Genomic DNA, 13,285 nt, shown 5'->3' with positions numbered 1-13,285 from the left:
CGTAAAACCAAAGTGGCATAATGCAAACTTTACAAAATCAGGAGATACATGTAGATATGCACTCACAAATGATATATCATTTTTACTTGACATAAAAATATATATATAAATTTATACGTAAATATATAATATAATTTTTCTCATGTCAGGTAAAAATGATTATATGTGTATATGTGTGAGTATAAAATACAACTTCTATTTCTCATGTCAAGTAAAAATGACATACCAGGAGGATGTGCCTTCTTTATTCTGAGATTTGGGGACACTGCTCTCCAACCCTGTATCACTGAATGCCACTCATGCCATGTGACCCCCAAACCCTTATTTGCAGTAGGAATCCCACCCCCATCATTCTAGACCCACCCACTCATTCAAATGGGCAGGCACATCAGACACAATGTATTTAAAACCAAAGTCATCTTCTTCCTCCAACACCTGCTCCTACCCCACTTTTGGCACCACTATCCACCCAGATGGCCCAGCCAGGAACACAAGTGTCTACATAGACTCCTCTCTTACATTGCCTCCTGCCCCCTACACCTACCCAGTTACTAAATTCTGTGGAGTAGGTACTTTGAGTCTCTGCTCTGTCTGTTCAGACCCCTTTACACTTACGCAGTGTTCACAGTTCAAATGTGTATCACTTCCTTCTTAAATGATTGTAACGGTCTCCTGTCTGGTCTTCCTGCCAACAGCCTGGCCCTCACGGAATCCATCCTTCTCTTGGTTACACAGGTCATATTTTTAAAACCCATATAAACATCATGTCATTCCTCCTCTTGAAATTCTTTGATGCTCCCAGGACTTTCATTAATTAAGTCCACATTCCTTAGCTTGCACTAAATTGTTCAGGTTGGGTTTCTGTAAGCTTAATTCATCCCAGCCTTTTTGATTAAGAAGCAGAAAATTGCATGAACTTTTTGAAAGCATCCTACTAATGCATGCCTCTGTGGTTCAGATAGGCATATAATTTGGCTGTGAGAAAGTTGGTAAACATGACAATTTGGTTGAAACCTAATTTCCAGTTTTGGTGTACCACAATGATGGCTCACAACTCTTGTCTATCTGGGAAATGGCTTTATAGCGGTCATTCATCAATCAGTTTTTCTAAGGACTTTCTGGGAGAGTTTCAAGTCAGAATAACTCAAAGGGATGGTTGACACAAACAATATATCCAACATCAGAGGACTAATCAAAATAACCTAAATAACCAACAGTTATTGAACTTTCTTAAATAAAATATGATGGGTTGTATAATGGTATATACGCTATCTTCCCTTTTTTGTAGAGAACATAGTAATATGTATATTTAAGTATGCATTAAGAAGAATGAATCTAAAAGGATATACACTAAAGGGTCATCAGCGGTTGGTCTGTGTGGGTGGGGATATGGGAATTCATTAGGTTCTTTTGCTTCCTGTATATTCTGATTTTTCTTAACGATCACATACTATTTTTGTAAAAAGGAAGCCCATAGAGAAAATATAAGTGGTAATTTTAATTCACCAAAATTATCAATACTGGATAAAAAGACTGAACTATTAACTTTTTACCAAATCCTTTTTACAGAATTACATTAAACCCTATGATTTTCAACTATTTTCTATATTGCCCTGTTCCTCAAACTTAAATATCCTTCCTTATTCCCTAGCCCCATCATTTGATTGGCTAAAAAAATCACGTGTTACTATCCCTGAGGAGGCTTTCTTTTCTTGCCTTATTTTTAAGAGAGAGGGAGAGAGAAAGAGAAGGAGAGAGAGAGCGAGAGATGGGGGGAGGGCAGAGAGAATCCGAAGCAGGCTCCACACCCAGCTTGGAGCCAGAAATGGGGCTCAGTCTCACAACCCTGAGATCATGACCTGAGCCAAAAATCAAGTCAGATGCTTAATCCACTGAGCCACCCAGTCACCACCCCCCCCATAAGCTTTCCTTGACCCCTATCTGCTTTTGGTCAAGGGTCTATGGTAAACTATGACTCCCAAGTCACATCCATCCAACAGCCTGTGAACTAAGAGCATTTACATTTTTAAATGACTGAAAAAATCAAAAGAGGAAAAGTTAACAATTCAGGGAGGTTATATAAAATTCAAATTTGAACATCTATAAAGTTAATTAGTACACACACGTTTTCTCAGTTACATATTGCCTATGGCTGTTTTTGCCCTGCAGGGGCAAAGTCGAATCATTTCAGCAGAGACCAAACGGCCCACAAAGTCTAAAATATTTACTCCTTAATTCTTTACAGAAAAAAGTTTCCTGACCTAACTTCAGATGATGAGGCTTCTTCAGTGCCCACATACGACCTTAAATCTTTCTCTAAGTCAATTCTTATCACATATTCAGGAAGGGGTGGTTTTCTCAGGATTCCCACTGCTCTGGGGTGGAAGACACTCTCTAGTTTAACTTGGTCTCCCCAGCAAGGAGCAGAGGGTCTAGTACACGGGAGGCACTTGGTAAGTGAATGCATGATATTTGAGGGCTGGTGGAAGCTCCCTCAGTGAGAAGGTCCGTTACAGGACAGGGATTGTATCTCCTTCATTGACTGTGTTTCCGCAGCATCCAGAAAAGTGCCTGGAACCCAGCAGACACTTAGAAATCTGTCTTTGTGGAAGTTGTCAAGGGTACTAATATTGTACCATATTTCTGAGTTCTGTAATTCTTAAGTCAATTCTTAGTCTTTTAGACCATGCTATTTGATGATTAATGAAAATAAGACTCCACCTTTCAAACCTCAGAGAAACCAAGGAAAGATAGTGTAAACTCTGACATGAAAGGAAGTGGTTGGGAGGTCTCTTCAAGAACCTACGGATTTGCTGCCGTGCTCAGTACGGCTCAGCTAGGCCTTGCAGCCTGATAGTACCTCTTCCTTTCCCTCGCTTGGAGCAACTACCTCAGGGCAGGTATTAAATCAACCTCCTGCTGACACTGAGTTATAAATGCCTGGGGCAGCCGGGCTCCTGACCCGCCGCGAGACTCAGCATCCTGGCCTCGTTTCAAAGCCGGATGATGTGTACTTGAAGAGATTAATGTGCAAGTATAAATCACAGCCTAAACACTTCATCTGCTCTTGGACGCTCTTCTCCTAGTGAGCTGAAAGCTCTTTATAGAGGATGAACTAATTAGTTTCCATACAAACTCTGAGTTTGCAGGCAGGATGAACTCATCCCTGTCCTTTGCTGAGTAGAGTCATAGCCCCTCGAATGTTTACAGCACTGTGTTCTAAAATAACCTTTTAGCAGTGTCTTTCCTGAATGATAAATGTGCCAGATCAGTCTCTGATCACATCATACCTGTCTTACGATGGGCTCCATAATACTTTGTTGTGTTTTGCGCCTTTCAACAATTGGTGGGGGTGGGTGGTAGCGGGGAAATACACCTGAGATAATACAAACAGTTCAGAAAGCATTAGTCACTCCCCACACGGAGGCAGGGCACTGACCTTAGCTCAAGGCCTCTGGCCCCCTGCTTCTGAGAGTATATCGATGGTCCTCACCGAGTAAGAGAACAATAGAAACAGACTAAAAGAAACAGACCCAAGAACTACTGGACAAATTTCCTAGTGAAACATAATCCTCTTGATTGGAGATAATCCAAAGCTTTGTACATAGAGCAAATAATCATTGAATGGGTGGCCCAGAGAGCTTGCCAGGACCACTGTTAGACTCTGCAGGATACAGAGGAAACATTGCTAATCATAGTTAATACAAAAGACTTTAGAAGAGATTTATAGCTTTCATAAATTGGAGTGGAGCACTGGAGTGGGATGAAGGTAATCTCGGAAATGTCTTTCTCTTATTTGAATTCAGACCTTCCTTAGGTGAGAGGGAGGTGGCATCGGATAGTATTTGGGGATTAGAAATACACGTGCCTTCATCCTAGGATGTGTGCTGAGGACGTCCACGTCACCATTTGTGTAGGGCACAAAGAGGTTGATGCCCACTGGACTAAGGTTCATCTAAGGAGAGTTCAAAGGGAGACGAGACTGATGAATCTTTAGTATCAGCCACAAGATAGCTCTGAATTTAGGGCCTATTTTCCAGAATTCCCCCAACACTATTTCCTCTACCAAGAAACTTTCCTTCATCCCCCCCCGCCCCCCAGAAATTGTTGTAATACCGGGTTGATTCCTCGGTACCTGCCAGCCTTTTGGGAATGTTGGAGTGTCAGCTGACATCCTGGCTCTAAAGTCAATGCACCCACTATGGTAACGGCCATTTTGGGGACTTCTCTAGAGCTTTTATCTCACTACCAAGAAGATTTTAAGAAAATTTCTGATTTCAGGGCCCCTGGGAGGCTCAGTCAGTTGGGCATCTGCTTTCAGCTCAGGTCACGATCCCCAGAGTCCTGGGATGGAGTCCGACGTTGGGCTCCCTTCTCAGTGGGGAGTCTGCTTCTCCCTCTCCCCCTGACTCTTCCCACCGTTCTACTTGTTCTCTCTCTCTCTCCCTCAAATAAATAAAATCTTTTAAAAATTAGGAAAAAAATAAAATTTTTGAATTCAGAATTTTTAGAGCTCTGAATTTTCTTGGACATGAAAAAACAAAGAAAGGAAAATGCTAAGGACCCAAGCCCTTTTGGGGTTAGAATGTCATATTTTTAATATTGGCAATGTTACACACATACCTGACAGATACATCAACTCACATACACAAAAATTGGTTTGTTTAAAAAAAAAAAACAAAAAACAAAAAACTTCAATCCAAATTTATTGGGATTACAAAAATAACAGCACATTTCATTAACTCATTACAGCTCAGAGTTAGCAACACTTCCAGAGATATAAGAGCATCTTTAAATAACCTGCTTCTTGCCAGTACAAATCTCATAACATAAAAAAAGTAGTTTACTTTCATATTTACAGAAGAAACATGCCGATTGTTTCCTAAAATTCTTTTTGGAATTAATGGGTGAGGTTATTTTTAAAGTCAGGAAATATTTCAAATTGAAGAAGGCATTTTAGAAATATCTCACAATGCATCTTATTTAATACCACTGAGTGATTCTGCATCCTCTTCTTAAGATCATGTGTTTATCGCAGAGCTTCTGGAACTTCCACCTATAAAAATAGGGGATTTCCTTTCAATAAAACAACATAAATGATACAGGGGAAAATAACTGTAGGGTATGTATGTCGCTAGCAGTATTCTCCGAATCAAACTCAGGTATCGATTATTGCTGTGTGCTAGTCAATATTCAAATTTTATATTATAAATGAGGTTGTAAATCACTTGCCACTCTGGGGTAAATATTTTGACAAGTGACAAATATTTTTTGGAGTGTAAACTGTATTCCCTATTTTCATATTAAGCAAATCGGGATTTTTAAATGTCGGAGCCTCTTAAAATAGTCCTGGTCCTTCCAGAACTGGGATGCTAAGAAGGGGGTACAGGCACACTTCTCAAATGGAAATGTGCTCACTGGTGACCTGCTCCTGGTGTTCCAAATCTGGAGGCTTGCTCTTGCATACTAAAATATTTAAACACGAGTAAACACTTTCAGAGGTGACTTCAGTGCCATTGTGCAATGAAGGCTCACTCACGTCCTCCATCTGTGCCCCCAAATCTGCTCTTGGGTTACTTACCCGCCGTAGCTGTTTGATACTGCTTCCCCGAATAGCTTCCATGAGATTGTCGTGAGCTGATCTGAGTGGAGTAGAAGGTCGGGAGCTCTCTTCCATTTTCTTTTCTTGCACTGACCTCAGGGAATTTTTAATTTCCTTTAGGATGTTGTTTGGCTGTTTCTTAACCTTTTTCCCTTTTTTCTTTTTCTGTCCATTTTGTAATGCCCGCTGGGCACTCTCCTGTTGTTTGATGACTTCTGCAATGTTTCGGGTGATTAGTTTTTTCTCTGGGAGTGGAGGAGGTGGTGGTGGAGGAGGAGCCGGCAGCCTCTGCGGGGGCAGCGGAGGGGGTGGTGGCGGCGGAGGAGGGGGTGGAGCCACAGGAGATGGAGGACGGCTCCTCACAGTTGGGACTTTCTTGGGGAGTTTGGGGGACGACCAGGGAGAGTGCCTGGGAGATGCATAAGGTGAAGAGCCAGGTGTTCCTCTTTGCCACACTTTGGTCCTAAGATTGGCTCCTCCATCATAGCCCTCTTGCTGTTTTTGCTCCTGCATCCGCTTCTGCCTCTGTTTATCCATGTTTCTCGTCAGGAGGCTCGTCATGCTCATTCTTGGTCCTGGGAGCTCAAAATGGTAGCCCAGCCTCAGCAGCGTGGTGTTCTCCCTGAGCAGCTTGACGATCTCCATCTCCACCTGGCTGCCCATGATGTGCCTCTGGTTGTGGAAGCGCAGCTCTGTGAGCACCGTGTTCTGCTGCAGAGCTCTCATGATGGCCAGGATCCCCTTGCCCGTGATAAAGTTGGACTCCACGTTGATGTTGGTGATGTGCTGGTTGACTTTGAGCATTTCCGCAATGGCCGTGGCGGCACTGTCATCTGCGCGCGTGTTGGCAAGACTGAAAGACTTCACCACCGTGTTGCCCTTGAGGGCCTCAGCGAAGCGGGCAAGGGTCTGCGAGGTGATGTTCTCGATGTTGTTCAAGTTGACCTCTGTGGTGTCAGGGTCGTTGTTCCTAATCTTTTCCAAGGCATCCTCGATCACCGTAGGGTTTCCGCAAGGGTGAATGGCGGTGGGAGACTCCGTGTTCCTTCCACTGTGGCCATTGGTCAAAGTTATGTTTTCTATTTGACTTTTAAATGTCTTTGGCTTGGAGTGATCAGAATCGATGCTATCATAATTTACAGTTCCATTAATGCCTTTTTCATTTTCAGTTGTTCCTTCCTCCTCCTCCTCCTCCTCTTCCTCCTCCTCTTCTGTATACACCTCCTCAGAAACCTCACTGTTAGTTTCAGTGAAGATGAGCTCTTCCTCGCTCTCCTCTTTGTCTTCTTCAGCAACCTGAAGAGCATGGTATCGTGATGAAGTTGGTCATGTTTAAGCACATTTTTGTTAAATTTACAAAAGTAATGCATGGTGTTGCAATATATGAAATCATTATGTTGTATATCTAAAACCAAAATAAGGTTATATGTCACTTATATCTTGGTAAATAAAAAAGGGAAATAACAGTTCATCTCCTGCCTCTGACCTTTCTAGTTGGGCTAACCAGGGTTAACATTCCATTGCATAACTTTCACCAGTTTTTTTTTTTTTTAAAACAAACATTTCTTTCGTTTTCTGCAGAATAGATATCCAGAATTCTATTTATTATATTAAAATTTACTATCATTTTGCCAGTTTGAGCAAATGAGTTGTAACTTCAGCTTTGGAAACCCTTGCTGTATTTTTCATTCTCTTAACTCCTTGTTCTGAACGATCTGACTCCCTGTCTACTTAGAATTGAACAAATTCAACCCTCCCTCCTGGACTCATTCCTCTATCTCTCCTTACTTCGCCATCTTAAATAAAGAAATGACAACAAAAATATACAACATGTTAATGGATTCCCTTTTTTAACGTTCAAAAACTTTTCCTCAAATTCGCCTCCAGTAGCAGCTGCAACAGCCGCCAGGTGCTCTGTGCCCCAGCTTGTGTACCTGTAGGCAAAGGCTGGGGGTCCTTCGTTTTTCCAACATTGAACTACCTGTAAGGTAGAGGGTGGCACAGGGTCTTAGAGACCCCACACCATCTGACACCAGCGGCTGTCCCTGTTTGCCGTGGGGAAGGGAAACCACCTGTTCATGGCAGCAGCAGGTCAAAACCTAGCTCCACAGAAAAACCTTCAGGTTACCCTTTGCTGCAAATCCGCTTGAAATCTCATGCTAGTGCAGGGTTAAATGAGACGGCCTGCAGAAGAAGCAAAGCGGGGTGGGAGAGATAACCGCCCCCGGCACTAACTAGATTCTAACCATAATGCGAAACAGCAGAGAACACTAGAAAATCTTAAAGCAACCCATTGCCCTTGCCTGATGGTCTTAAATTATTTACCATGTATCAATTATGAAAGACTTTCAGACAAACACAATCTCAATTCTTTGTCTTTCCAGGTTATGAGACTTTATATTAAGAAGCTGAGTGACCCCTTCTTTCTTTTTTCTATCTTTTCTGATTAAAATAAAAAAAATTCTGGAAATTGTTGACAGAGTCCAATTTCCCCTAAATCAATCTTTTTAGTCCTTTCTTTTGTCTCTTCTAAAGCCCCAATCCCTCCCTTGTCCCCCAAAGCCTTAGTTATTCCCTCCACATTGGCAACTTTTTTTTTTCTTTTACCCCTAGGGCTTCTGCTGCCTGAGGCATGTGGAATGAGCTTTGGAAAACACTGCCTGTCTCCAGGTTTGTTTGCCCAGTTGCTACCACAAGATAGCCTCCAATTATCCACTTGTTTGGAGTGGCAGGCACCAAGTGATGGCCTGGGGAAGGGGTCAGCCACTCCCGGGATGGTTGTCTGGTCTTTATTTACTCCCTCTTTCGGAGCAAGAGGAAGGGGGATGCTGTGTGCATGTGCGTGCATGTGTGTTTGTGTGAAGTTTTAGCTGTTTCAGTATTTGGAGGAAAAGGATCTTTCTCAAAGACTAAGGTATACTGCTTTTCGCGCCACCATGAAACTGTATCCCCTTTGGTTTTTAAAAGACCTTTAGGCTCTATCTTCAAGAGATGTTTTCCCCTCAAAATGTGTCTGAGGGACAAAATCTGAAGCTGTTATCCATCATGTAACATCTACATGACACTTCTTCCAGGAAGCCTTCTTTGACACGCCCCCCCCATATTATCCCCTTATATTATTCTTGCCATATATGGCATTGTAGCACCCCCAGTAAAGTACCCATTTTAATTACTTGTTTGTCATTTTTCCTAAAGGACTGTTGATCATATCTGGTTTGTTCACCTAGCACAGTGCCTAGCACATAGCAGGGGCTCAGCAAAGACTTGTTGACTGAATGGATCTAAACTGACACTGACCACCAGCCACTGAAGGTCGGAACAGGCCTGGGCTGGGCTGGTGACTTTTAGTTCTTAAGCTTAGATAGTCCCAGACAATGTGAGATGGTTAGCTGCCCTAGGTGGGGGACATCTAGGAGAAGGACAATAGAAGGGAGCAAAGAGTCTGGGGAGGGAGGGAAGAGGCATGCCATGGAGTTCACCTTGATCCTTGTGAGAATGGGGGTGGGAAGATAAGGGTTGGGTGAGGCCTGAGGGGTGGGTCTAGAGAAGGCAAATGTTGGCACTCTTCAGGAATAAAGAAGGCAACAAGAAGGGGCCAGCCATGTCTCCTGATCACTTCTCTGGCATCATTACACAAGCAAGGAGGCAAGAGGCGTGGTTTTTGGTTGGTTCTGGATCTACCCCTGAAGAGCTGGTTGACTTTAGTCAAGTCAGTAAAGCTCTGAGAGGTCTCCGAGAAACTACGGTGTTGGTTGAGTGGTCCTCAACTGTAGTGTGTGTCATCATCACCTGGGGGGCTTGTGAGACCACAGAATGCTGGGCCCTACTCCAGGAGGTCTGGGGAAGCCCTAGAATGAGCACTTCTGAGAAATTCCCAGGTAGGCTGAGGTGGTGGGCACCCACATTTTGAGAATGGTACTCCTGGCACCAGCAGACCTTGGTTTGAATGTCTGCTCTCCTTATAAGCTGTTCACTTCAGCTGCATTTCTTAACCTCTCCTGGTCTCAGTTCTCATGTGCAGAAGGTGAGAATTCAATGAAATAACGTGAGTGAGCTTATTAGCCCCTATGCTTGACACCGAGCAGATACTCCAGTCAGGGGAGCTATAGACCCTCTGGTCTCCAAGGCCTTTTGGAGCTTAAGGCAGCATAATTTGTGTGGACTCAAGTGGGAAGAGGCTGTCATTCAACAAGCACCGAACATGAATTTCATAAGCCTTTACAGAGCCAATAGCCGGATAACCAAGCCCCCCATTTCCTTCTGGTCTGTTCTGCACTACTCCTCAGTTACATGGCCCCTCCTACCCCCACCCACCTGCCGGCTGCCTGGGGCTCTGTCCTGTGGTGGGAATGGGTTTACACCCTCCACCCACAGGCCTCTGCTCAGCTTTCTTATGAGTACAGAGGCAGCTGGCTAGCTGGGGAAGTATAGTGGGAGAAAGGTTAACTACTGAGGAAGGAATCCAAGTTCATCAACACATAGCGTCTCTAGTTGAGCTGATAAGCCATTGGCAGGCATCCTCAAAACCTTTGGCAGGATCAGGATGGTTCCCTCATAGCTGACAGCAGGCTCTGCCCTTGGTTTCCCACCGATCTCCAGGCACCGTGACATGAAAATGCCTTTGCTGGGTTACTGCTACGATGGCTGGCTGTCCTGGATATTTGGTGGCAATTTTCATTTTTTTATCAAGGAAATTCTCCAAGGACTATAATAAAAATGTTATATTTTATATATCTTCTCAGATTTTTTACACACATTCCCACATCAGGGAAAAAAAAAAAAAACGAGACCTCTAAAAATCGTGGTTTCGTGGTTATGGAAGAACTGACCAACCCAGCTCTGGCCTCACCTCCCCCTTCTGCCCCTCTGTGCAGGCAGCCACTGTGGCCTTGGCAGACCCTGGCCTGATCCCAATGGCCCTTCCCGTGATGATTGACATGAACAAGGCTCGCACATATCTTGCTACAAATGTGGCCCACACACCCTATCATCAAGATCATCTAACAGTGCCTAGATTAGTCCTGTGGAGGTCCTGCCATTGGCTTCAGGCCATTTTGATTTGAGATGATTCTGGTGGAGCCCAGAGGTTTGAAACTGTGGCTCCTAACCTGTGTTCTCCCACAAATTCAGGACTTTATTACATGGCATTAACATTGTTATTGCCATTACTATTTTTCCCAGGGCATAGTCCTTTGAACCTTCTTCTGTTAATGACATATTAAGCAAATTGAAAGTAACTTAAAGTAACTTAAAATTCAAAGTAACTGTTTACCGGGCAGAAAACAAAAACTTAACAGACGTGAGCTCTAATAAAAGAACATTTCCAGGTCTCAAGATCACCATTATAAAGTAGGAAGGAATCTTACAGGCCAACTACACAGGCATAAGTGGGTCCTTAGGTGGGTTTTGGGATGTGTGTGTTAGCATTTTGAAATTCAGTATTAAAGTTTGTGTACGTATGCACAAACCCAGACACATTATCTTAAGGAGGTCTGTAATTATCAAAATCTCAAAAAGGGTTCTTGATTTACCAAAAAACAAACAAACAAACAAATACTCTGGATTCAACTCCCTTGAGGGACCCCACAGAGATGACTACCTATTCAAGGTCTCACAACTTAGGAATGGCAAGAGGACTCAAAATAAGGTCCCTGGGCTCTCAGCCCCATGGACTTTCCACCTCTGCTCACTTCTTGGTGTTGGAAAAAACAATTATTTTTACTGTAGCCACCTATCACCGTCAAAGCAAACAGAGTACCCACTTCTGTCTTTATAGAAGGAAATAAATTTACTTAACTGCTTATATATATATATATATATATATATATATATATATATATCACAGATATTATGCCACATCAGCAACTCACAGCTCCAGTTAGACTTAGGTTTGGCAATGTATCTAAACCCATGCCTTGCTGGTGGATCATTTTCCTCTGGAAGAATCCTGTCTTAATTGACAAAAGTCAATCAAAGGATCCCAGCTAAGAATTTTACATATGATGATCTGCTGGGAGGCCTGAGGAATTAATTGTTCAATAGCAGGAGCAAATGGGTTCTAAGAAAAGACAAGTGAAGCAGACGGAGAAGTTAGGGAAAACAGATTTCCCGGGTTGGGGGTTGGGAGCCAAGGGTGGGAGAAGCTAACGAAAAACCCGAGAGCCTACCTTTCCACACTCCCCCAGCCTCTCCTTCTCCAAGAGTTTTTGGGACTCCTTTTCCCAATAGGACATCAGTGCCTCTCTGCTGAATGTCCCCGTGGGAGTTTTCTCGGTCAGACTCTTTTGCCTTAGCCCCACGGGAAGGCTGTGATCAGGTTCAATGTCTTCCAACTCCCTCTCTAGCTCCTTCAGCTCCTCAGCTGACAGGGAAGCAAGAAGTTCATCCTCATCGATGGATTCATATTTGCTAAGTCCTCTCCTGTAGCCAAAGGTAGACATGGTCCCTGCTTTCTCAGACCCACAAGGAGCTTGAAGAACCAGGCATTCACGGTGGCCAGAAGCAGGCAGGGAGGCAAGTGGGCAGGCTGGTCAGCAACCAGAGCTAGGAGTGGCCTTTTAAGAGCGGTGATACAGGGCCGTGACAATGCAGAGAGGGGGTGAAAGCATGGGCTGTTTTAAGCAGCAGACGTCAGCTAGACATTTGAACACAAAGAATGTCACATCGGTGGTGGATGGAGGTCTCAGAACCAGTGAGGATTATTAACATACTGGCCAGGGACATATTTAGCTGAGCCTGATAGCTCATGAGGACAAGCAGAGAGTACTTCAGATAGGGAGTAACACAGTTCTCATGTTGTATTCAAGCAACAGGAGAATACAATTTATTTTGAAAATGACTCGCTACCACCACCATGGCCATGAAAAGATTCTTTGATTATAATCTCAGAGGCTGAGAAATGACTCCACATCACTCCTCTATGAGTGGATATTCAGGTTCCTCTAAAAACATTCTGTGGGTGGCATTGATGGTAACCGAAGGCTATCCTAATACAGCACCTCAAACGTTTATTGTATTTTGTGGGTATAAGGCACTAGTCTTAACAAGTCCTGTGAGATGATTATCCTCCTTTATGGATTTTGGCAATGGAGGCTCTGAGAGTTTACATGAACACTTTGAAGTCAGACCAGCCAGAAGCCTTTCTCCACTGCACAACATGGCTTCCTTTTCCTCAACCAAGAGTATTAGTAAACAACTAGACTTGGAAATAAAACTCTAGAAAGATAAATACTAATACGGGTTATAGCTTATTAGTGCTAAGCAGTTTATATATTTTATCTCCTTGAATCCCACAGTCTTGTCAGGTGTTATGTTTTCATCCATATCTTACTACAACAGCCAGAGAGGTTAAGCAGTTAGCTCATGGCCACAGAGCTAGAGAGTGGTGGAAGTAGAATTTGAACCAGATTTGTGTCTGGCCTGAAAACTGAAGAGATAACATGAAATTATATATATATGTCCACATTCTTAGGAGTGTAGAAAATATATATACATAGTTTACAGATCATTTTAGCATGCAGATAGATAAAGAGCTGTTAAATGTGTGTGCATAGAAATATGCACATCTTAGTACATGCATAATAGACCGTATTTTGTTAATTACATTCAGCAGTTGGTGAGTACTTGTGTTATTTCCAAGTTTGGGTTGTTAGAGATAATTCTGTGAACACTTACCACACAAGT

General features: G+C 43.2%; 1 protein-coding gene across 1 annotated transcript; it reads right to left on the bottom strand.

Moving 5' to 3' along the window:
* Positions 1-4,689: 4,689 nt before the first annotated feature.
* LMOD2 (leiomodin 2) lies at positions 4,690-12,178 on the bottom strand. Its single transcript, XM_059171735.1, has 3 exons — positions 11,770-12,178; positions 5,582-6,898; positions 4,690-5,056 (listed from the first exon to the last, which is right to left on the bottom strand). The coding sequence occupies exons 1-3, from the start codon at positions 12,040-12,042 to the stop codon at positions 5,030-5,032; spliced, it is 1,617 nt and encodes a 538-aa protein (XP_059027718.1). The 5' UTR covers positions 12,043-12,178; the 3' UTR covers positions 4,690-5,029.
* Between the last annotated feature and the right edge of the window lie 1,107 nt (positions 12,179-13,285).

Source organism: Mustela lutreola, chromosome 4, assembly GCF_030435805.1.
Source record: "Mustela lutreola isolate mMusLut2 chromosome 4, mMusLut2.pri, whole genome shotgun sequence".
Classification (NCBI taxonomy): domain Eukaryota; kingdom Metazoa; phylum Chordata; class Mammalia; order Carnivora; family Mustelidae; genus Mustela; species Mustela lutreola.
This window is presented reverse-complemented; position numbering and strand designations above follow the sequence as displayed.